The sequence below is a fragment of the Chaetura pelagica genome, unplaced genomic scaffold (assembly GCF_000747805.2).
Source record: "Chaetura pelagica isolate M959 unplaced genomic scaffold, ChaPel_1.0 scaffold45, whole genome shotgun sequence".
NCBI classification, from domain to species: Eukaryota; Metazoa; Chordata; class Aves; order Apodiformes; family Apodidae; genus Chaetura; species Chaetura pelagica.
In genome coordinates this window covers 5191756-5217798 of record NW_009953217.1, presented here as the reverse complement: position 1 = coordinate 5217798, position 26043 = coordinate 5191756, and the positions used below count along the sequence as shown (strand labels likewise).

Here is a 26043-nt window from a genome sequence, read left to right as displayed (position 1 = left end):
GGTGAAAGCAGATAAACTCAGAGACTTAGTTCCAGCAGTGCATGAAAATCCTGCTCCAAAGGGGGACTTCTAGCACTGAAAAAAGTTAAATTTTCCAGGGCAAGAAAGAACTTGACTTCTCTGCTCCACTATTTCAAAGTGTGCACATTGAAGCTAACTGGAAGAGAAACATTTGCTGCTCTTCACCACTTGGACATAAAAAATGGGACTGACCCCACAAGTCACTGGACCATAGGAAAAATAAAAATGACAACTTGTTTTCAAAAATCTAAAATATAAAAAGATATTAAATATATTGCCAACTTCTCATTTCCTTTTGCCATGCAAAATAAAACTCTTTATTTGAGTTTATGAGCCATGGCACTCAAACAATACCTTCTGAAAAACTTTACTGTAAACATAATTATCCTTCTGAAAAACTTAACTTCATACATAATTATCCTTCCACTGTAACTGCACGGATTCTTTTCTCTTCACATGTACAAATACAAGCTCAGCAACAGTCTGCTTTCTATACCTGGGTATCTTTTACAGCCTCACTGTGGATTATGTGCATAAATATATTTCAGTTTCACAAAAGAATAAATCTAACTAATCTGAATTGTTAGGGGCCTTGAAAATACCCTTTTTGTTTTATGTGCTTGCAAGTAAAGCCCCAGCATGAGTCGCAATGTCTGTAAATGAACACACACGAGACTTGAAGCCTGTTTGTGAAAGACCTGGGTTCACTTTGTATTGGTATGATATCATTCTTGGTCTGAGAGCTGCAGAGAAGACAGAGTGAGAATGAAACATGCAACCTGAAGTGACTTGAAAGAAAAAAAAATAAGGCAAGCCCAATTACAATCATTTAGGGATGAAATAATTTTTTTTTCAAAGCTGATTCATCCAAAACTTCAATTTTCTATGTTTTCTCATCTGAAACACAATCTTTCTTACTCCTCTTTATTGACACTGAAGTGTCTCTTTAATTATCCAAACAAACTCTACCTGCCATTATGAATTCTATATAATTATTTCTTTTTAATTACACAGATACACATAACAGTTGTCAGCTGGGCCATAACTGGAAAATTCTAATGCCACCTTACACCAGCTATTATCTCAGATTTCCTGTGGAATTCATCACTGGGTTAAAATGGTAATGGTAACAGGTTTATGCAGAATGCCACTAGAACACGTATTTTGGTAGCATCCTGAGGGCAACTCCTAAGAAAATATATTCCATAAAAATTGTTGGAAGCAATAGGAGGTTCTCCCTCAGCCTCAATGTTTATAGCAAATTTGAAATTTTTCTTTGAATTGGACATACATGCTTGAAAATAATCTTAGTACATAATCTTTCCAAGTAAAATTCAGTCCCTGAAGGATGATTTGTGCAGTATGCTTCCTTTATAAGACAGTATCATAACAGCCCTGATCCTAACGTAGTGCTATTAGTTATCACTCATGAAAAATGTCAGTAAGGATAAAAATAAGATTAAAAAATTCCTTTATGAATCAGAAATGGAATCAGTAGCTTACAGCCTAAGGCACTTTATCTCATGAGAACCAAGCACTCTTTGGAGAGCAAGACATAGTAAGTTCTCTGGGGGGAATACAGCAACCTGTAATTAATTTTTAAAGAAAAATGAAATCAGGCAAAAGACTGAGTCCCCTAGGAATACATACTAAACCATTTAAAATCTGCACAACGTTGATAACCCAAATACAGATTTCCTATTTATTTTCAAAACATTATTTGTAAAATATACATCAAAAAACCTGGCTCTAGTAATTTATTTTTTATGTAGGATCTATGCTGACCCTTCTCTCTAAATGGACTTCTAACTATTATACCTTTTCCCAGCAACAAGCTTTTCAAATGCAACTGCAGAAATACTTACTATACATGCAATAATCATTTCACTGCAAGGTTAGCTTTAAATAATTGCCATCAAATTGGTTCCCATGGTCACCTCATGCATCATACAGATACATTTGGCAGGTAAACAGTTCCTTAGCAACATTACCATTACCTTTTATGGCGCTTTTTAGTAGACACAAATAAAAAGGTTTGCATTCAATCAGGAATATACCCCAGGTTCAGTCATGCAGTTGATCTAGAGTATCTGGCTCAGATTATCTGATTTATTCAAAGCAGTTAATGTTCTTGCCAAATCTCACCCTACCAAGCACATTTAAAGGGCTTTGAAAAGCAGCATCATGTCCAAAGCAGGAAAAAAAGCTTCAGGTTTATGGGGAAGGTGTAGATCTTCAGTAACAGTGTTACAGTCTGCATTGACCACACAAACAAGGCCCAGTCTTTGAAGCTGTTGTTCCAACTACAAAGACTGATGAGAAATCTATATAAACAAACCTGACTTTGTTATTTGAGTGTAAGATATTGGGAAGATGTCAGACTCGTAGTCTTGGAATGCAAAACTGTCTACTTCTTCAGAAACTTCCTCCACACCTCTTGCCTCAATGCCACTTCTGAAGGAGAAGGGCATGGCCAAGGCATCTGGAAATGCAAAAGTCCAGGAGGCAATGGTGGTTTCTTGTTGCCTTATTACTGACAAGGGGCTCCAGTCTCTCTTTTTACTTCTGGCTGTTCTTGTCTCAAATTGATCTCAACAGCAGTAGCTAACTTTGCCCTCTTTATTCCTTTTACATTAAGCAAGAAATTATTTAAATTATTTTAATCTGCTGGCTCTCACTTGGACATACATACCTCAGAATCACAGAATCATTACAGTTAGAAAAGACTTCTATGATAATCCAAGTCCAACTGTCCACCCAAAACAAAAAAAAAGCCAAACCACCAAACAAACAACACAATACCACCCACCCACCATGCTCACTAGAGCATGTCTTGAAGTGCCACATCTACAGGTTTTACCTCCAGGGATGGTGACTCCACCATCTCCTTGGGCAGCCTCTTACAGACGGAAAGAAGGTTATGTCTATCTACAGAAATATCTTCTCAGAAGGGTACAGTGATAGTCTTAAATAGACAAATTTAAAAATTGTAAGAGGCTTTTCTCTCTGAAGAGTGTGGTAGGACAGGCCTGAGATATCCTCCTTTCCTTCAGTGAAGTTGGGATCATGTAATTGAATGCAGTGTCGCTGTATGATGTCAACTTAAAGACACCTGTCTCTCCAAATGACAATCAGCAAGAAAAAAAGTCTTATTTATAACAAAAAATGAGTCTCCTGCTCCAACTATGCTCCCTGATAATTTTGTAGATGCCAGATAGCTGTCTTTTAACTGTGGAAAATTCACACCCAAGACAAGTGGTAACATTTCAATAAACCATTTGAGACAGGAATCCAGAAGAATTCTTATCCCAGAAGATAACACAAATGCTTTGCTTGGCTCACAATGTATATTTAATGGGGCAACAGCTTCACAGTTTTCTAATTATGATTAAGTCTCCACATAGCTTACATACTTAGTAGGTAACTCTATATGGAAACAACAGCCATCTACCCGTTACTAGACCCAGACAAGCAAATTGCTCCTAAAAATGACCATGCAAACACTACAGTGCCAAGAGATTGATTGTGAAATCACAGATACTGGAAAAACACTGAAGAAAGGAATATACAATTTAGAAAAACAAAAGAAACCAGAAAAAAAACCAACCACAAACTAAACCAAAACCCTGTAAAGTTCTAGGAGAAATGCAGATTTTATCTTGTTTCACTTCCAAGTATTAACTGAGCCAATTTTAATTGCCTTTTTGCCAGCAAGGATGGGTCCAAACCAAGCAAAATTAATCTCTCTCTCTTGCTGCATCGCAAGACCTGAGGGGTAAGACTGACCAAGCCAGGTCACTATTTGATTTCTCAGTTTGCAGCTCTCCTTTCTCACCAGCTAAAATGGGTCATTACCTTTGCAAAAGTTACCTTAACTCAGAATTTGTATTGGGCAGCTGAAGAGCCAACCAGAAGTTGATTAAAAACCTGTGGCACCCCTGTTGCCAAGGTACAGGAGATGGGAAAAAAGAGGAGCTTCTGAGTCGTTGCCATGACTGCAAGTAGGAAGGCTTTACAGTGTGAAGAGCTAATAATTTCAAAATGCTCCATCCCTTGAGGATCTGCATGAACCTTGAAATTTCACATTAAGCATTCAGAAGCTGTCATTCACACATCTGTATAATTTCCTTGTGCTAATTCCACTTCCCTTTTATTTTCTTTTTGTCTCTCTAAATTGGATGAACTGTAGTAGTTGCACTAAACTACAGAGCCTTGATATATGCTCATTAACCCTATGTTTCAAAGCAGAAATAATCTGAAATAACGAAAAGCTCGTTCCTCACAAATTAAAATGGCATTCTACATCCTTCATCTTATCACACACATGCCAGAATCCTGCTACTGAGAGGCATGAACTAGTGAATGGAAATTTCTAAAGCTTCAAATGAAGCCTGCAATTTTTTAAACATAGCTCTCCTTTAAAATGCAAGGTGGATTTTGTTTTGCTTTAGCCCACAAAGCCCGCTGCAAAAGCATGGGGAGAATTTCACTGCAGGAAGCCCAAGACATTTCCTGCTGGAGAAAATTTTTTTCTAGACCCAGACATAACTCCCTGCCAGCTCCACTTGCCTGCTAACAGTTCCCCTATGTGCCAGAGGGGCTGAGCTGGTGACAGGTTATGGTGGCAAACAACAGCTGCCTCGGGTGGTTCAGTTAAAAAAAAACACAGTTCATGTAAGGGACACTCTCCTCAACCTGGTCATACAGTGAGCAAACACATTTGGATCTATTTGTGTTCTGTGATCAGAAGAGCACAGTTCCAGTCAGAGCATGCTGGGAGAGATGAAACCACCAGGGTTAAAAGCATTACGGGGTAAAACACTTGGCCAGACTCTTACTGATATTAAAAAAGCATCAGAATCACCAAACTATGCCTTGGGCAATAGATTGCTGACTTGATAGCAAACATTTGCCTATTTTTCTACCTCAAAGCCTCAAAGTTTGTTTAGAACAAGAAGCAGAATTATTCTATTCTCATTACAAAGAAACTCACTATAATTTAATTAGCTATTTAGCAAAGATTCCAGCAGATTGCTAAATTTCACTTTTCAAAGGCATTTCTTCAGCAGTACTGACATTAATGATGCTACCAAAAACTTTTTCAAAGTCTAAGCAAGATGCTCAGTTTAGACAAGATGTCAACACAAAAAATTACATACTCCAGTTTTACTTTTCACTTCTTTGCAAATACAGGGACAATCAATCAGTTTAGCTGAGCACAACTCAAGTTAAACAAGGCATCTTATGCACTCAGCTAATTTGTCAATGTTAACTACTAGCTCTCCAGAGGCAAAGTCATCATCTTTAGCCACAGTCATTACTTTTCCTCTTTTCTCTACTGCAGTGGTAGAAAATCCTCTCATATTTGTCAGTGACACAAGGGTTGAGGGGCTTGTCAGACAGTGAGGTGCAGGGCTGGGTGCTGATGAGGATGGGGCTGACCAGCATGACATAGCACCACCAGCCTAAATGACAGCACAGCTTTAACTGCTTGAGTAACCTCCAGGAGCTGTAAAATGTGGAGTATCACAGGTCCCAGAGCGGCTCCCTGGCATTTTGTCAGTCTGCAGCTGGCACATAAATTCCAACTTTTCAGAAGATGCAACCTGTACACACTAGACAGTGAAGCTCTGGTAGCTGTCAGCCTCCCAAGGTCACCCTGCTCTCATCAGAGGAGCCAAGGTACAAACAAGAAACGTGTCAGAGGAAGATGAAGAGCAGCAGCTGTGTAACTCCAAACCACCCACCCCATCCTTGGGTTTGGGATCACTAAGTGGCAGATGCAGCTGGTGTGGGATGCCTGCACCGCCAAATGTCACTAAACAAACAACACAATCCAATAACAATCAATTCTATTCCCAAATCCAGCTTTTTAGGAGGGCTGGGGAAGCAGATAGAAAGGTCCTAATGTGCAAAGTGCCTTCTCACCAGTGACTCAAGGGCAAAGGCTGCCAGAAAGCTCCAGGGACAGCCAAGGGCAGCAAGTCCTGCAGGGCAGGGAGAGCTTCACAGGAAGGTGGCTGAGCACCTTCCTGAACCCCACACTGAATGTCCCATTCAAGTCTGGGCAGCAGGGGACATTGGGGACTGCCACTGCCCCTTCACTGCTGCGAAACAGCAATGAGGACAAGCACACAACAGCAGCATCCATATAAAGCATCTCCCACTAACACCTCACATGAAAATGCTTTTGCTTGCTCAAGCATGGGTGTCACACCACCAAAGTTAAAAACATTTTAAGTATTAGCTTCTAGTCACTTAAGACAAACCATCTGTTAATCAATGAGGCTGCACAGAGCCATTACACTCCCAGACACAAAGACCAATATATCTGTCTCCTAATGTAGTGCCTTGAGATAAAAATACACCAGGAAAAATAAACATTTTTATCCAGCTGTTCTCCTACTGGAAAAGGACAGTGTTGTTTGTTTTTAGGTTCTGTTGACAAGATTTTTCAAAGTTGAAAGCTGCAGCTCTTTCTACAATGACCTATTTTGATGAAAAAAATACAAAGTAAGCCATTTAAAAACCATGCCAAGGCCACTGTACTTAATCTCTACAACCATATTACTGAGTGAACAAGACACTGGTAAAACATCAGCCAGTCATTTGGCAGACAGTGCCAGTGAAACTGACAGAAAGTTGAGTAGAATAGATGCTTAAATCAGAAACAAAAAGAGAGATTCAGGAAGACTGGAGAACCTTGTCATGCCAGGAGGTCAAAGGATTTTTTTAGTAACTCTTTCCTACTGGAAATGGATAAGAAGTTTACAGGCTTCTGATCTTCAGAACATTCCTCACACAAAAGCAGAGATGATTTCAAGGACCAGGGGCTGGATTACACATTTATAGATCACAGGCATATTTAACAGGTCAGAGGCCTCAAAAGATTAAAACATCAGTGTTTGTAGAATAATGGCTTCTTCAGATAGTTATGCCAAGACATCATCATTACGCAGAGCTTGCCAGTTCCTAAAACCTCAAAAAGCATTTGTAGAGTGCTGAATAGAGCTTTGAAATCCATCTCACATTTTTCTTTGTTATGCCAACTTGCCCTTAAACCTTAAACTATTAAACCTGAGAGCGACAGGAGAATTTACAAAATCAGCCATGTCAGGGATTAGTATTCCTTTACTGCTCTTGGTATGTGTTTAACCACCAGGTTATTACACTACAGTGACCACTTGTTTGAGGAGAATTCACAGTGGAGAGAAGGGAGATAGTGCACCAAACCTCCTGTTCATAATTTTGGTAAGGTCTTCTGGAGCGTTAAATGTATATGTATATATATACACACACATATATTCCATAGCACAATGACAATAAAAAATACAAGCACTAAACAAGAAAGCCTCAAAGCAACCTAGAGGCAAAAGCAGGAATTTTTATTCCTTTTCACACGTGCAGAAACTAGGAGTTTGTCACTCTGTCTAGTCTTATGCAGGGCTGCTAATTCCAACAGGCAGTCTAGGTTATTTGTGTAGCTGCACTCCAGCAATGAGGCATCTATGCTACATGTTATTGCCTGGGAATTCAAAATTATATCCATATTTATTGCTCACTGTGGAATAAAAAATAGGATGCCACTGATTAAAAAAAAAAAATCAGTATCCAAATGACATAGCCACATCATGCAGCAATTCCATGGCAAAGGCACCAAATGCAGCGTTTACCAGCTGATGGTTCTCTGCTCTATCCATTACACCACACAGCTTTTTTACTTCCAAACTCAAGTCAATCTGACTTTTTTCACAGGCTAAAGCCTTCACTCTACCTTAAGAGGCTACTCCACCACTTCTGAAGTACAACTTCTGTCACTGTAGTTGCTAATACAGCAGAATATACACAGATGATATAGACAATTGTTCCCAGCAGCATCCTCATTAAAGCACCTTCAAGAACTTGAGGAAATTGGAAAAATCACAGTAAAGAAAGTACAAGAAATCCAGTGACATTCTTTGCCTTTCATCAGTTATTTTTTCATAATTTATTTGTCTGGCAATGCATTAAGACTAGAGCTGTAAGAATAACACTTGTTGGATGCTGTTAAATCTTCTGTACTTGCCAGAACTACTTTTGGCAAGTAGAATTTTTGTAAAGTTGTTTCCAATTAGTGTATACAACAAATATTGATTATGATCAGCTCAACTCAACTTCCTGGAAAATGTCCCTAACAAATGGTCATCTAATTAGTCCCCATCAGGAGGAACATACTGTATCTGAATAAGGAGATTGGAAGAAAAACAAATGGCAACAAAGAGCACTGTGGACTCTGCTACAATGTGGAGAGAGAAAAGTAGTGCACTTTTGCTCATCTGAGGCACAAATTCAAAAGGTAGGAAAAAAAATCCAGCTTATCTTCCAAACTCCTTTTTGCCTCTTCTCAGGTCAATGACTTATATCACACATCATCCTTCTGGAACCTAAGTGAAGTTTTCTGGTGCTCTGAAAAAGTGATTTCAAACACAGAAAATACCTGGATTCTAGCCCTATTTCATGCTCTCTTTCTGAATCCTGTCACAAAGTAACTGATTACTTCAATCACACTACAGAACTGAGTGCCTCTGCTGGATCAATACAAAACATTTCTTGATTAGGTTTCTGGTGCTAGGAAGAATCTTGTCGCTACCAATCTTACTGATTGGCACCTTAAAGTGTATGAAGATCCCTACATTTGTTTTTAAACAAAAGTTTCCATGCATACATATAGACTGAACTCCAAACAATCCATATTGCCAGATAGCTCACAAAAAACAAGGGAAAGAAAGGAGACAGAAGAGCTATGAAGAGAGAGGGAGTAAGAACCCAAGGTGGGTACCAAAGACAAAGAGGACATTGGGTAGACTTCAGAAGCAGTGAGAACACAACTGCAAGAATATTTTGCTTAAATGGCCTATAGTCATGAAAATACAATTAAAGACTCAGTAGACATACACTCTTCCCTATTTCAGCAATAAGACTTTACCTCAAAGTGTATACTGAAATCTAACCCGTAAGACTATTTTAAAAAGTAATTTGAATGTTGCAAGTCCTACCTCCGGACACAGGTATTCATTTGTCATATTTATATAGCAACTTCATCCTCAAGCTTCCTAAAGCATTTCACAATCCTGGATTTGCAGTACTGTGCAAATACAACCACTGCTAGGGTGGCTTCCATAATAACAAGAGTACAGGATATCGCTCAGTGATTAAAAAAAGGAGCCTGTGGTCAAGTCAAGACAACAACCAGTCAGGTAGCCTTCAGTCTTTAAAAAGAGAAGCCAAGCACCACTGTAAAATGGCTAATAAATCATATCCTTGCTCCTGCAGTTGCACTGCTTAAGAGGATAAAATTAAATGAATGAATAATATGAATTCCCCAAATCACACATTTCTGGTTGAATTCAAACAGCAATAACAACCTAATACTGTCTCATTCACCTCAGCAGCACGTATCCGTGTGTTGAATTCAAGCGTCCCAAATCTGCTAATGATCACAGTGTCTATCAATCCAGTGCTTTGGGCTGAAATCTATTTCTCCACTTTCTGAAAAGCCAAAGTACTCTCCATGCCAATTACACCCAAAAACAAACAAACAAACAAATAAACAAATAAAAATCACAAAGGCTGAAAAGTCAGGCATCAAAACACCCAGGCAGTGTGGCTGGGATTATGATACAGTCCAGTTCCCCCTGACCACACTGAAGGACCTTACCCACATTCTATACTTCTGCAGGAAAATCAAATCCTGCATATAAACCGTTTCACTACATGGTTGTAAACAGCTCCCAGAACTGGTTGAGCTTGTGTACTGAATAGGAGAGTAGCGCTGATGAAAAACTCAGAATATGATTAATTAAAACTATTACCATGCATATTCACAAGAAGAGCAAACTGGATGTGTTCAGTAAGGCTTGATTTCGGCATTTTCCATTTTCTGTGTTTCTCTGCAATCTCAATAGATCAATTGTAGCTGATCCGTGTATGTGTTTGCAACCTATATATGTACTGTATGTTTGTAAGATGTTTGCTCTTTCTACACTGAGCTACCTTATGTGCCTAACTTCACTGTGATTCAGGAAAACCAAAGTTAGAAGCACAAACTCCTTATATAGTAAAGGGAGAAAAACAAACACCTCCCGGAAGAACTGATTTAATAGACCTAGGATTACAGCCTAAAGTGGATATTGTGAAAACCTCCTTAAATCAGCAACTTTTTCCTACTTATTCTAAATATATATCTTTTTCCCCTCTGCAGTGCCAAAGGTCTGCTTAAATCACAGATTCAATTGACACAAAAACCCCAAAAGTAACAGATGGCTGGAGGACAGTGTTCAAACAGGTCTGGTCGTGTAGAACAGTGCACACTTTCAACGTGTACGTGAGGAAGCAGAGTGTGAGAAAGAGAGATGAATAGGAATTCATCTGGAAGAAAGGAAATGCAATGGCTATCATACAGGAAGTCTATAATGGGCAATTGAGCCTGGGTCCTCAGCACTGAGTGACACTGGTCACACATGTGGCCAAAAACCCCACACTGATAAGAATAGCTGCAGTCAGCCTGTAATAGCCAGGAGCCAGTTTGAGAACATATGGCAAAACAAATGAATCAATGCAATCTGCTCATTCTGCTGCTTCCCCCAAATATTGCTGTACTAACATCCTTTGCTTTTTGCCTTATTACACACTGTTACCATTTAAGAGCATGGAAAACACCTGTAGGGATGACAGAGACCTACATAATTACTACCACGCTATGCTGCTGTGAAGATTCTCATACTGCTTTCACAGCTTAAGACAGTTACACGTGTCATGCTCCTTACTTGTAGGAAACAAAGAAAGAAAAGGGAAAGCTAGTAAGCTTGTTCTGTTTGCTTACAGGCAAAAAAGGATACATTCTCCCAGTTCATCTCAGTTAGACACAGGGCACTCCAGCTCCTAGACAGCACCACTGCCTATAAATTCTGTGAGGGTCATAACAAGCAGAAGTTCTGCCATCCAAACCCCTGTTCACATCCTTCAACTTCTTAAAACATTTACCTTCAGGCCTATTATCTCTTGAGCTCAAAGTCTCAGTAAACAATGGAAGGTTTGGGCTTCTTACATGGAAAACTTTCTTTCCTTTTATAGATGTAGTTGAACACATAAATAAGGCAGCACACTAGCAAGCTGTGACGTCTGAGACATCAGTGTTGCCATAATTCATCCATCTATCCCAAGTCTTGCCATGTTTATTATTTTAAGATTTCCCCCCGAATCAGACTGTATTGACAACAAAAAACTCTAGTCTCTTGTTTTTTAAAATGAATGTCTACCTTTTAATGGCAAATGGAAGATGTTTGTAAACTTGAACCTTAAAAACTGAGACAGCAGGAAGTAAAAAACATATTCTAAGGCTTTCATTTATGTTTGTTCAGCAAAGCTCAGGATTTAGAAGCAAATCCAACAGTTTCTTGGGATCTAAGCTACATGTACTCAGGCTGACAAGCTTGTGCCCAGATTCACTGAGGTTCTTTTCCTGGTTCTGCCAGTAATATGCTGTGTAACCCTGGGTTACTATCTCTTCTCTGTGCTCTTCCTTCTTTTTTCTTTCTACCTTCCATGTCATTATTTGGGTCACTATAATCCTGACCCTTTGAAGGTCTAAACATGTATCTTGACATGTAGTAAGTAGTTCACTAAAATGTATGGGATTACTCACAGAGAACATTCATACAACTATTAGTATAATATGCAAAGTAAAATACATACATTTTACAATGGAGTTTTGTGTATGTATGAAAACACACCAGAAAGGTATTTATCTGTATCTCTCATAGCTACATGCTATTTCTTTCTTCGGATGTTTCCACTGCTGTTTCCTATTCTGCTTCTTATCTAGAGAGATCCATGTTATGGGGCACACAGTACCATATCACAGTGCAGCTCCAAGTTTAGGTCTCCTTTATTAGTGTGAAGTCGCACGTAGCCCTTCTTCTTCACGTATTTGTATCTCACAACATCTTCCTCAATTGCAGCTGTATCAAAGCAAAAGACAATAATTAGCTCTCTGGAAGCTCATTGATCTTTAGAAATCATCAGTAAACAAAAAGGCCAGATCCTGCTCTCTGACCTCTTCCCCTGGCGTACTGGGTCTTCAGGGATTGTAGTCTGCAATTCATCTATGCTAACCCCACATTAATCTCTGTGCAAAACACTTTCCATTATAGGAAACCACCAACTCCTCAAGAGCCAACAATATCATCTGTATTTTTAAGTCAAAGAAGCATTCAATATTACAAACTATAATCTTCAAGTAATGTCTACCAATCACAAACATTACTTTGAAACCAAATTGTTTCTTGTCAAACTTGGAAGCCAAGCAGGTAGTCATCAGTCAGCCACAAATTGCTGACATATGAGGACCTACCCAGTTGAAAACAAATGAAGCTGTTACTGGAGACATTACTGGAAAGTCAAACCAAAGGATGAATCCTGGATGTTTCCCCTTCCATTTTGTCAAAATGTACAGCTAGAGAGATATTTTCAATGCTCAGAGATTCAGCTGCACATCACTGTAATCCACCAAGTAAATGAATTGAACTTGGTAAAAACAACTTTAGCAATGTATTCAATCTCAGCCTAAGTGTGTGACACACTTCTAAATTTTAGTGCCAAAAGCCAGACCTTTGTCTTCTACTGGGAATGCTAATCACTCTGCTATTAAATCAATATTCAAATTAAATAAATTCTGTACCTTTCTGTTTAGGTTGGAGAATGAAAGAAAAAATTTATGGTACTAAAATGCATTTTTGTGTAGCCTTGAAAAGCAGTAAATAAAAATTTGCCTTCCCAAAATTTGCTGTCATTCCAGCCAATACCAGGCATGGCCAAAAAAGTGCTACAGATTTTGCATGCTGCTTGAGGAGAGATTATACTTCATTCCTAACTTACATAACTAGATACTCCATTTTGTGGTCCCTGAGCATAGAAAATACCTCATTTATTTCAGTTCAACCTAAGAACTGCCATTCAAAGCTGGAGCGAATTCATAACTGTTCCTGCATTTTCAGAATGAGCTCACTGGAAAGTAAGAATATTTCTGCTCAGGGAATACATTTCCATTGCATCAGTACTGAACAATTATCTGTGCATTCCTTTGGTCCTCATAAATGCATAGGGAGCACACTTCAAAACAGGAAAGTAAATAAACAGCTTGTAGCTGGGTACTTCTGGTACCTGCTTCGTGGACGGTTTCAGGCACCATTGCAGTGGAGGTAAAGGAAGCACTTACTGCTCCAGTGGAATAGTGAGCCTGTTTGCAGAGAAAAAAAAGAGAAAAAGACATTAGATCTCAGAATTTATCTACAAAAGATCCTATATAAACCCTAGAAACATGCAAGTGCCATTCTTCTGAAGGCAGACTTCCTGTTTTGGCTCCTATAGAAAAAACAAATACACAATGCAGTGATAATTCTCTGTTACCCATAACATTTGCTCTGAAACTCCAGTTGAGGCTGCCTATACACTGTGCTGAAGGGGCTTACTGCTTCCACTACACAGTTTAAAACATCATTATGCAAATGTTTATTATCAGGATTTATCTGTATGTCCACAGGTGCAGATATGAAAGGAGTACTGCTGGCAAGACATCTGTAAAATTCCCCAATGTTGCTGAGTAAGCAGAAGAAAAATCCAGTGAACCACAAAGATACTGAGGAGGAAAGCAAACCACCCCCTGCCCACACACGGCGCCCTTCTGCGTGCAGAGACTCTGTCCCATGGTTCCTAGTGTCTATTTTGGGCTTTGCAATTCTCCTGCAGATAGGAAATGTCAACGTCATACATGGATTTTGTAGTAAATTACAAAGATCTGATAAACCCCAAGGCACATTTAGCAGCTCTGAGGCAATCCCTGTAAAGAATACAAGTCAGGTCAATGCTCTGTCCGCAAGGTTACACTGCATCCTGTGCAAGTTTAGAGTTACGCACACCCATCCACATTAGCTCATAATCTGACCCTCCAACATGTGTAGAGCTCATTGTTGTCTCTCACCTCTTTCTTTTTTTCTCCCTCCATCTTTTGTTTTCTTAGAACACTATGATGCCCTAAAAAAAGGAGCAAACATGATCCTACTCCTTGGTCACATACCCTCCCTAATCTGTCACTAAGCCTCCTCATTAAAAGCCATATGCTGTTTGGTTATTCATTTTTATGTAAGTGCAATCAAAGCACAAAGAGATAGATCCCAGAATCACAAAAGGAAAGAATACTTTGTCTTGACCATTTCAAACAATCTTTGAGGGGGAAATCGAGATGCAGATTGCTTCTCTTGACAGGCATGAACACACAGTAATGTGCACCTGGAAGAACATCCTCTAAAATACTTCACTAAAAATCCTGCATTCCAGTGGAAAAAAAATAAAATGAAGAAGCAGCTGCAGATGATTAATATATTTGCCCACACCAAGAGTGATTCACTTGCACTGCCCAGAAGGTGTGTTCTCTCTGCCAATAACTGCAGGAAGCAATGATAAACAAATTCAAAGTGAGAGAATACAACCTGGGAAAAAAGTTTCTGCCAACATATACATCATAACCACATCATAAAGATTCCTCCTTCTTACTGTGCTCCATTTCTAAAATGTTTAGGTTAATTTACAATGATGTAACAAAAAGAAACTCACTGACACATACAATGTTTTTCTAAGGCATCCCAATATGATTCTCATATTTGCATTTGTGACAAATTCCCATGTAATAGAAAATATAAGGAGGGGTGTTTGTTCATACTGCAATATGGCCTCTAAACTGAAAAACATCTATTACCATTCGCAAAGAAGTCAATCAGTGCCAAACTACAAATTAAGCCAACTTACTGCATTCAGCTTATCCACTTTCTTCTTTTCAGGAGCCTTCATAGTAGCTGCTAGAATATCATCACCTTTGAATTCCTTATAAAGCTCCAGTAAAGTCTCTCGTGTCTCTGTATTTGTATTTTTCAAGTAGTAAGATGGATCTAATTTTGCTTTTTCTTCATCTAGATAAGACAAAGTGAGATCATTCACAGTTAAAAGAAAAACTTTTATTTTTGTTCTCCTTCATTTTATTACATATCTAGTCACACAAAAATCTTCCAGATATTATTTCTACTTTTTTTTTAATAAGGCCTAATAACTGTTTTTATTCCTGCAAAAACATTAAAAAAATATAAATGCGTAACACTAACAACAGTATAACTTGAAATGTAGCACAATAAATCACAATTTGATGAAGTGTAACAAAAGTAAAAAACAACTTCAAACCAACTGCCGCAAAAATTCACTTGAAACCTCTAGAAATTATCTAAGCTCACGGAAGTCCTGTAGAATTTTCATAGAAGTATAAAGACGAGATAGAGTTGGGTAGAATACAGACTTCTGTCCTTTGTCTCCTCATTGAACAGCCAGGCCTGAGATGCAGAAATCCCAAGATCAGCTCTTTAATGTGATACTAGGGGCAGGAGACTCCAGACTGTATAATTTGATTTTTATTTAATTTAAGTTTTTTATTTTTACAGATGTCACTTGTTCTCTGTCTTGGTATACCTACTATTTGCTGGATATTACATGTTCTGTCTCTGAGATAATACCGACTGGTTTTCAGCAGGTAAATAGAGAGATGTTCACTTGCAGAACTACTACTTAAAGAAAAAAATTAAAAGGCAAGCATAAGACAACCCAGGTATGAGAAGATAAAAGTTTCCTTGTCTTGGTTCTCGTACATGGCCAATGGACCTTCTGACAAATCACTCCTCTCTCATCTACCTGCTCTTAGAGGACACAGAAAGCTTTCCAAGTTTGCAGAGCACTCAACAGAGACAGTTAATGACTTCTCAAAGAATCATGTCTTTGTTTCCAAGTTTATTAACACCTTTTGATGTGAAAGGGCAGTTTCAACAAGTTATTCACATTTCCAGGAAGCTTTAAGATTTGCCACCAGCTACTAAGGGCTGTCCAGCCAGAAAACAATGTCAGTTCATTAAGTCAATGTTAGAATTTGCATATTTGGGTTTGTGTTCTCTCAGCCTACCCACAATTCATACTTACCTGGATCAATTACTTTTATGTTGTTCTTAACATGAAAGAAGTTTGAGACATTGAACTTATCCAGGTTTGTTGGATCCTGAAAGTAACAAATAAAAAATCAACTATCAGAGAGTTTGGCAGACACCCACTCCAGGCACCAGGTTAATCTGAAGGCCAGACATGACTATAATAAATGAATCAGGGGAGACAGAATAACTTCCATACACCCCAAACCACAGAAACTAAAAAAAAGGCTACTATAAAGCAACCAACTGCAACCAGCATCAGTTCACAGTAGGCTCTTTAGGGATCTGGAATTTGGTCCCAAACATACTATTACACATACTTTGCCTACAGAAGTTACTAACAGAATTAAGCTCAGTCCACCCTCCCCTAGAATAGAATGAAGAGCTGCAATCCCCTGATTCTTTCGACAGTTCTGTGGTTTGGTTTAAGATCTACACAAATCTACATCAGCTACCTCCTTCTATTTATAACAGAGTGCATGATTTGGACATGCTCTGTTAACTTTGTAATGCATTTCAAAATACAAATAAACATCAGAGCAAGTCTGTGCAGTCAGAACTGGTTTTATTGTTGATTGTTTTATTTTAATAGTGAAATCTTTAACAGTGGAAACTCAAGGAGAACAGCAAAAATACACAGTCCAATAACTGAAACTTTCTAGGCAACTTTCTGCATAACTTTGTCCTTTTGTTAGAGTGAGTGAGGCAAGGAATGCCTACTGGTGATCTAGGTTACATTATACTATTACTGAACAGTCCTTAATCCTCTTCTTACAATGACTGCAAGGTTTTCTCCTCAAGCTCCTCTGCAGCACTGAAAGGTCAAAGCATCAGCCCAGGACACCCAGTCATTTCTGGAAATTCTATCTTACACAAAACAACTGAAAATCTAAAATATCAAAATATCTTTATATTACACAATAGCTTCAAGTTCAGGATAAAAATAATGCAAAGAACCATGACACTGACATGAAAAGTATTATCCCAAATGAATTAAACAAAGCTTCTCAGATCACTGCTGTCAGTAAGAAACTCCAACTGTTCCATCTCTGCTAAAAGTAATTATTAATACAAGTAGAGCTGGTAGCTCCATCACTTATTAAATGATCTCATTATGCCTTTCGTTCATCCCTGCAATGTTATGCTTCCACCAGAGAGTGCACTTTTAGTTTTACTGCTGGTAGTAAAACTAAAACATTTTTCAAATCAAGCTGTGTGATTTTGCACCCTAACGGTGACCTCCTGGCTTTCTGCTGTCCCCATTCCCAACCACCATGTAATAATTTTCTCTTGTTTTCTACCCACTATTCCCCTCTGATAAATCTTCATCACAACATGGACTGTCAAAAAACCCAACCAAAAGCCACAAGATATTTCATCTTTAAGATCTTGCATTAGAAACAGATCATCTTTAAATAAAAGTACTACGGAACTGGAAATTTGTTTTCCAACCATTTTTGTATCGTCTTGACACCTGCATTCTGGTGTATTTTTTATTTAGTACCTCACATAGATATTTATGTATGTCTGAATAAAGTAGTTTCAGCCTTGCCCTCTGACAGTCAACAAGATGCATGTAGAAAGTCTGGAGAAAAGGCTCTGTTTCCAGAAGACACAGGTTGCCTCCTCCCAAACACTCATGAGCTGCAGCTTTCCCAGACAGAAATCATTGCTTTGCACATAAATGTACCACCTCCAAAGGTGAAGGAAGTGAGATTACTTACCATTTTCAGAAAAGGAAAATAAATAATCTGTGTATTAATATTAATAGAGTTCCTCAAGTTGAAATTTGATCAGTTCCCTCCAGAATCAGAAATCAATCAGTCAATTATTTTTTCTAGGCGTTCCTCCTGATTCCTCCCTCTCAAATGCAGCATCATGATATCTTAAGAGAAGTCTGATTGGAATTAGTTTGATTAGAATTAGGCAGATGTGCATACTAAATGCAATGGTCCTGCAGTGAATATTAACTTAAACACATGACACCATTTACTTATACCACCCCCAAGGGCAGAAACACAGTCCAACCTCTGCTACAGAGGACAGAAATAATTTCCTTACTGATGGTAATGAGCCCTATAACACAAGATGCACTTTTTTTTTAATGTAAGTCTATGTAAATTTTTAAAGTATGCATGCTCTTTAGACTTATCTTCGGGAAGAAAACTGTCTAAACATTAATAACTAGCCTGCCAAGTTCCTCTCTTTTCATCCATGACAACTACTAGGCACAGAATCACAGCAGTCAGACCAAGACACCACAGGGACAGGCAGTGGTGTCAGTCTTGAGTTCTAATGAACCAACAGCCTCTCCTAATCAGAGAAAGGCTGGACTCCCATCCCTGTTCAGATTACAGCTTAAAGCCCAAAGGCCTAAAGAAGTTAATTCTGTGTAAACACACAGAAACCAGAAAGGAAGATTAATCACGAAGAGTAAATTAGCCTACTTTTGTTTGTCTTAGCATGTTTAATAATACGTATTCAAATTATCATGGTAGTACTATCAGGGTCTTTCTTATTAAGGTTACAAACCATAAACTAAAGTTAGCAAATTACTAACAAAGATACAGACTTCAAAGAGTTGCTACTATCACAACTATAAAAAAATTAATATTTGATGTTTTCCTGAAAGCTAAGCTCTGAAAACAATCTAAAGTTTTATTCCACTTCTTTCCCCCTTATCATTTTTCCTGTTTCACCTATTTAGAGAAACAGCTTAAACTCCATCAATCTTAAGCACCATAGACACAACCCCCCTAAAGAGCAGGTTAAAACCAGTGCAGTTTCAGACTGTCGAGGCCTGATTCCTCTCTTACTATTTAGTCAGCCATGCTGCATCCCTAATTATCTTCAGGACTGTTACCTTCATACGCTGACAATGTCCCAACAGGCCACTTCTTCACCAGCCACTCTGCACATGTATTGGTGCAGGAGTCACTCTCACAAGGGCCTTCACCCACAGCTGAGAGAAAATCTGCTCTGACCTTCTGTCACACCCAGAGCAAATGAGAAATAGCTGAGGAGCAAAATATCAATTAACAGTGTGCAGCTCAGCTACCTCCAACTTAGCTCATTAGTTATGCTTCCTGCCACAAATGCCAATGGTGTTTAACAGCTTGTTGGGAACCATGTCTTGCCCACAGCTGATTAGCTTGTACAGAAACAATAAAACTGACATAAGGAAGGGCATTACAGTATAAGCGTTGTTCTTCCTTTAACAGCAGTAAAGCTACTCATTCCACTCAGACTTTTTTTTTTTGGTCTGTTTATTTCTCCCAGGGACTCTCCTCTATTTCTGTGGTGCAAAGCAGACGCATTTGGTAACAAGCATCTACCCAGGAAGGCCCCCAACTATCAGAGGATTGTGACTATGACCACTGGCACAACAGGCTTGGGGGGGTTACTGCAGTTCTGCCAGCTAAGAGGAACAGACCCCCCCCTGCCTCTGTTTTACCTGCAAGCACTGCCATTGAGCAGAGCCACGCTTCTCATTAGGTCCCCTGCCAGCACACAGCCCAGCAATAGCTTCTGAGAGTTTCCAAGGCCAGGATTAACATCCTCTGTAGCTTCACAAATTTGCAAACTGTGGTTTCCGGTTTATGAACACACAATGGAGGATAAAGAACTGTCAGGGGGCAAAAGGGGAAACTGTTCTTATTTTCTCTAAACACTTCCTGCCTAATGGGATGTGAAAGCAGGGTATCACAGCATTCTTACCTGCCCTCCTCAAGACCCTTGAACACTTGCTCTGATGGGAAGAAGTCCACAGGACTCTCAGAGTCCACCACCATGTTCAGCAAGGCACTACCCTACCCTGTTTCTCTCTGTGCATCTTAAGCTGGGCCAGACACTTGCTTCAGTTTGCCCACTGTTTTATTTATGTGCTTGCTATTAAGTTCCACATCATTCCACAAAGAATAATTGGCAAAATATAAGATTGAAACTCACATGGAATTTACAGTAGCACAAATTAATAATAACTTCTACTAGACTGCTTTGACTAGATTTTGTTGCAAAGATTAAAAGCTGGACAGCAGACCCTGTGATCTAACACTGAATTACACACCCCCAAAATTTATTTGGATAACTACTTCATATTAGGTTAAACAACATAGTAATTTAGATTGAAAACTAGCTGAAAACCTGTAAAAGATAGAACTCGAAGGAATTGGTCAGAGCCTAATGCAACCTTATTATGTCAAACCTCTTCCAAAGCTGTATGGAATCCTAACATTAAAACAACCATGAAGTGAAATGATGACCAGCAGTGTACCAGAATGAGAAGCAGAAAAGGGAGACAAGAATGATGCAAACAAACTTCAACAATACCAGCCTTCCTATTACAGATACCCTGTTCCCATAGATGTTGAAGTGCTTTACATCATACCTTTACTCATTAAATATAACTAATAAATCTTTAAGTACTTGAGCTGTCTGTCAGCTGGAAGCACATAGGCAAGGGATGCTAAGTTAGGCTGAGCAGATCATCAATCAAGGTAAAAGGATACAAGTGGATTTAGTTATGAGAAACAGCAATACTGCATTTAGAACAGATATGAGGCAGTACAGCTGAGAAAAATACTACCTGATATAATCGTAAACTGTAAGGAGAGATAAACTTGGAAAAAAGTAACACCTGCACTGCAGAAGATGGAAAGCTTGACTTGACTTTGTGGGAAGATCCTGCAGCTAAGAAGGGGAAATTTCAGCTTGGAAGTAAAGAGCTACAGTATAAAAAATCCAGCTACGCTAAGACTGCTGGTGTCTAGGAAGGGTTTAACGTGGAATAATATCATGTGTATTTCTGATGTTATCAGCAAGGTCTTAAACCAGATTCCATTACATCTTTTGCCTGAGTAAGTACATTCCCATTTTGGTAATGCATCCTGCACACCAGGATATATTATTATTCTTTACCTCCTGCCCTGAGGGGATAATATTGCTGGATAATATTGCCACATGTTGATGAAAAACTGCCATGCTCTACCCCAGAACATCTGCATGTCAACAGGGGAAAAAAACCAATTCCTGTCTATGTAAGTGCAGGAAGCACTGTGTGTCACTTTACAGAGAGAAGCACATCATAGATTTAAGATAACTTTACTAACAACTACAGTTGTGATTTTGCTTTCTTCAGTTCCAGATCCAAAAGAATTCATCATTTTTAGCATGCAAACTTAATAGCAATAGGACACAAATAACTGTCACTGTAATCACACTGAACAGCTGAGATGGTGCTCACCAGAAAAGATAACAAGGATGAATTGTGATTCGTGTTTGAATAATGTTTAGCACCAAGAACAGAACAAAGAATTTTATGCAACTCTCTCTTTCAGAATGAGCAAATTTTTTGTTGTTTTGTTTTTCATTATATACATTAGGAGAGAGAGGTCTAGTTTGAGGTCAGCTGCTATTCTGGTAAAAGAACATCCCTAGCAGCTGTAGGATTGCCTTTTATGTATCAATAAGGAGAAGTGTGATGAAACAAATAATCTGTAAACATACATTATACAAATTTTCCATTTATCATCTTGTCTTTCACTACCAAACACAGGTACCCCATCTGCTTCCCAGGATATTCAGAGTCAGCCTCTGGAAATGCTATTTTCTATTGATAAACACAGCTATTACAGACAGTCCTATTCAGCTGTTATTTGCAAAGCAAAGAATGTTTTTTACAGCAACTTCCTTTATCTTCCTTCTTGCCAAACAGCAGGGTCACTGTTTGTTACCAACTCATTCTCCATTCCAATTCTCTCAGATACCACAGCACTCAATTTCCACAAGGGAATGGAAAAGCAATAAAATGATAAATTTCAACACAGAAATGAAAGATTTTTAAGAGAAGCAGAATTTGGGATAGAGGTCTAGAGCCACAAATTGAAACACAACAGATTGCAGTCACAAACTCTGGCTGAGAAACAAAGCCACAGGTGGTAGTGCTTGGCAGTGTGAAGCTACCATGCTGCCTGCAGTCTTGTCAATTGGACAGCTTATAAAGAAGACACTGTTCTTTCTTTAACATTTTACATGAAGAAAACATGAGAAAATAACATCCAACTCCTATACCACATATACATAAGCAATTTTAATAGCTAGGCTAGTAATACCACTTCAGCTTGCATTCTGGCACCAATAAAGCAAGCAGCATTTGAATAGGAGAAATCAGGGTATGCTTCAAGCATGCAAAGGATGTTGTGCAGTGCACTAAATGGTGCATTCAACACTCTGAAGCCATTTTAGCCTATTTATTGGACATTGGTTTAATAAAAATCAAATAAATTAAAAATCTAACTAGTTGAAGGGTCAAACTTTAGCTGCTTAACAGAACATTCAGATGGTCTAAATCTTGGCCAGTCCAATTTCTAAACTTATTTGAGAAGAGTGTGCCACAAGATTCTACACTGCAGATCTTCAGTAATACCAATCCATAATAAGCTTTTTAATTAAGAGGAACAAATCTACTCAGGCATTAAAAGTGTCACCCTAAATGGAGGTGAGGGAGGTACAAGCAGTGCATGGCTGCATGCAGCTGGCAGGATGACTGTACTAGTGACTAGACAACTATCACAGTCTACTGAGTTTCTGTTAATGGATATATTCCTCCAAGCAAGATAGAAACCCAACATGTCAAGAATAGAATGATGACGAAAAATTTTGATAAAAATCCACATAGGGAACACGTAATTGCCAGCAATTGCATTGAAATTTAGGGGACTATAGCATTTTTTGCTATAGCTAAGTGTGTAACAGTAACACACTCACCACATACATTCTATTCCAAACCTACAAAACATATAAAAATATTTTTAAACAACTGTACGTTTCAATTACTTGTTAAAAATATTTTTTAGTCACACGTTGTCTTTTATTACTATTCCAAATCCATTAGCAATCACGCAGTTACATCCAAATAACATTCTGTTGGGAGCTTTCAAGCTAAGGTTTGTGCTTCCTCTGCATTAAAAATATTTTACTTTGTTGCATTAGCTTGAATAGCCACAAGCCCAAAGAAATAGAATATTTATTAACATGCTGTTCAACACTGGGGAGTTGCACAGAAAGGATAATTTAAATTTAGACATAAATGAAAAATATTATTCTATTCAAACTAGACTGTATTAATCTTGGTTAGTGGCAATTAACTGTTTATGAGATGCATAATAACTCATTATTCCAATAAGGATCCTTGAATTTTTAAATCATGCAAGTTCAAAATTGCCTACTTTTAAGCAAAAGTTTTAGATCTTTTAATCCTAAACTCCATCTGTAAACAGAATTTTACAATCTTTTTTAATACTGTTAAAATCAGTAAAAGATCAACACTGGTATCTATTCAGAAGCAAACCATTCTAGGCAAATGCTTGAAGAAAATCCTCTGGTTTGCTGCTTATTTTACTCTACATTTAGATAAACATTCTATTAAAAATGCTTTACTGAAGTTTTGACCTTTTAGGTATCTTCAAAAGAGTAAGATGGAAAAATAACTTAGCCTTAATGCCACATGTCAACTTCCTAAGTTTCTATACTTTACATTCTAAAACATGTTTCCTTTGATTGCACCAACCATGTGCTGTTGGCTGTCTAGAGCTGAAGATGATTCCGGACATATCTTTCCCTTTCCTGTACTCAGTCTTTTCCCAAAGCACTCCTGTTAAGTCTCACAATAAATGAGAGGTGTCACAGGAATTTTTCAGGTAAGATTAACTGAAAAAAACCCCACAAAATCTTATGTGTAGTTTCGTATCTAAAACTTACAATCACACACAAGACCTTATATTCAGTTAGATACAGCGAGCAACAGCAAATTCATTGTCAAAACTCACATTTTTATGCGGCATCCTTGGCTTTTTCTGAGTACAGGTTTTATTTGCTCCTTCCATTTACAAAGTTAAACAATCTGCTTATCTACAAGGCACACCATAATGACTCTAGAGATCTGTCAAACTCTAAGTTACCTGGCATTTTTGTGGCTCATCTGGTTAACAAACAAAATACAGCAGTTCCCCTTTTACCCACCTCCAAGACTCACACACAATGTCTCTCTGTTCAATTACTCTGGATTCTTGCTACAACACTGTACACAGCAACTTTTTATCCCCTGCAAAAAGCTGTATTGTAAGACACTTAGCAGAGAGAAAAGTTTACCTGCAGTGTCACAATGTCTTGCCGAGTGAAGGGCTCATCTGTCAAAAGATCCTTGTAGCTCTTTGGTTTTATGTTCAGCTGCTCGACTGCCTAACAGCCAGGCCAAAGACACAGATAATAAACATTGGTTTCTAATGTGTACATTTTACTAGTAAATATGTGATACTAATAAAACCTTAAAACTACAAATGATAGAGAAAACAACTTCACCCTTCATTCTCAACTAACACCCACAATATTTTCATCAAAATGTGATTAATCCAGCCTTTTCCTTGATTGCAATGGTTTCAGCTTGTTCTTCTCTCAGTAATTGCAAGTCAGATTTCAAAAAGCAGATGTTTAAGTGTTATATGGATCTATTACTTGAAGGATTTATTGGCTACTGAAAAATAAATAAACCTTGCTTTTACCATCAGGATTATGCAAACAAGTAAATTAAAATTCCACCTGGGTTCATACAAATGTTCACAAAACACAAATAAAAATGCAAGTCAAGTGTCCATTAAGGTATTTTATCTGCTCTTTCCCCAGCTCCAGTTAATATACTCCTTTCTTATTCACTGATACAAACAGAAGTAAGGTAATTTGTGTTTTGGTGATGACTGTATCAGAAAGATTTGTCAGAAGAACAGAATATTTTAATGAATTCAACTGAGGAGCTTATAAAAGCTACTCATTTTAGCCTACAAGATTCAGAGCATGCAGGTTAACATAGGAAAGGTATCAAAAATATCTTTCAAATATTTTCTAGGGTTGTTTATACTTGGGAGGCAAAAGTTGGACAGCAATTTGTGAAGTCAGTTCATCTCATTGTATTTTAATGTTCCTCATTGTAGAACAAGAATAAAACATACCTACCTTTCTAAAGCATTTTGTGATATTGAATGAAATGCATCAATTATAAAATATTAATAATGAAATGCAAAAGAGAACCTACCTCATAGGCAAACACATTTCCAGTTGTCTTGATGGCCACAATATGGGAGTTATTGGTGAATACAGTAAACAGCACTGGACAGTGGTATTTACCTGATGGAGGAGGAAAAATTTAAATTTGGCATGAAGTCCATGCAACTATTTTGAAATACTTAATTTCTATTATCCCTTTGAAGGATATTTGCATTGATTTCTAAGTGTAACTTCAGTGCGTATTTAATGATGCTTTAACTACACTTTGATTCCTTGGCACCAAACAGAAAAGGTAATACTTCAGAGAATTATGAAGCAATGAAGTTTTTAAAATGAAATTTTAAAATGAAGTTTTTAAATCTACTGCCTTCAATCCCTCAACACAGAACTTTGACCAACTTCCTTCCTATCTATGAAATACCACAAGATAATTATTATTGTTGCAATCAAAGCTCTACTGATACCATGAGCCTGTACCTTGTAACATCCCCACTACTCTAATTTCAGTGTTGTTACCAGGAATAAAAGTTTAGCTTTCCTCCAACAAAAAACAGTTGTTGTGCTTTTCAGAGAGGAAAGCATTTTGTATTCAAATGTGGCAAGAGGAATGCCATTAAATCTGAACACGTTATTCAATAAGGAACCCAGCTTCTGCTCTAATCAAGCTGTGAATTTTCCCAGGAGGGTCAGCATAAATCTTAAGCATGTCAACAACAAGGAAACTGAAGGAAGGCAATGCATGAGGAAAAAGAAAAATGTCTGGATGATCTTAGCATTTATTACTCAGCATCAGTTATTCACACCTGATCAGTTTGTTAGACCTGGGGGTTTGGGTGAAATTTTTGAAACAGGTTGGGATTATTTGATTCTTTTTTCCTTATTACCATCTGAAAATCAAAACCAGCAGGAA

The 26043-nt window shown here is 38.1% G+C and overlaps 1 protein-coding gene across 1 annotated transcript in view; it reads right to left on the bottom strand.

Moving 5' to 3' along the window:
- Positions 1-26043, bottom strand: part of PPIL2 (peptidylprolyl isomerase (cyclophilin)-like 2) — a 72594-nt gene that overhangs the window by 25415 nt on the left and 21136 nt on the right. Inside the window, exons 7-12 of the mRNA XM_009997705.1 lie at positions 25162-25253; positions 24225-24314; positions 16072-16147; positions 14863-15023; positions 13222-13297; positions 11914-12020 (exon numbers count right to left, since the gene is read on the bottom strand). Of these exons, the coding sequence (XP_009996007.1) occupies positions 11914-12020; positions 13222-13297; positions 14863-15023; positions 16072-16147; positions 24225-24314; positions 25162-25253 (602 nt within the window). The remainder of the gene's footprint in view (positions 1-11913; positions 12021-13221; positions 13298-14862; positions 15024-16071; positions 16148-24224; positions 24315-25161; positions 25254-26043) is intronic.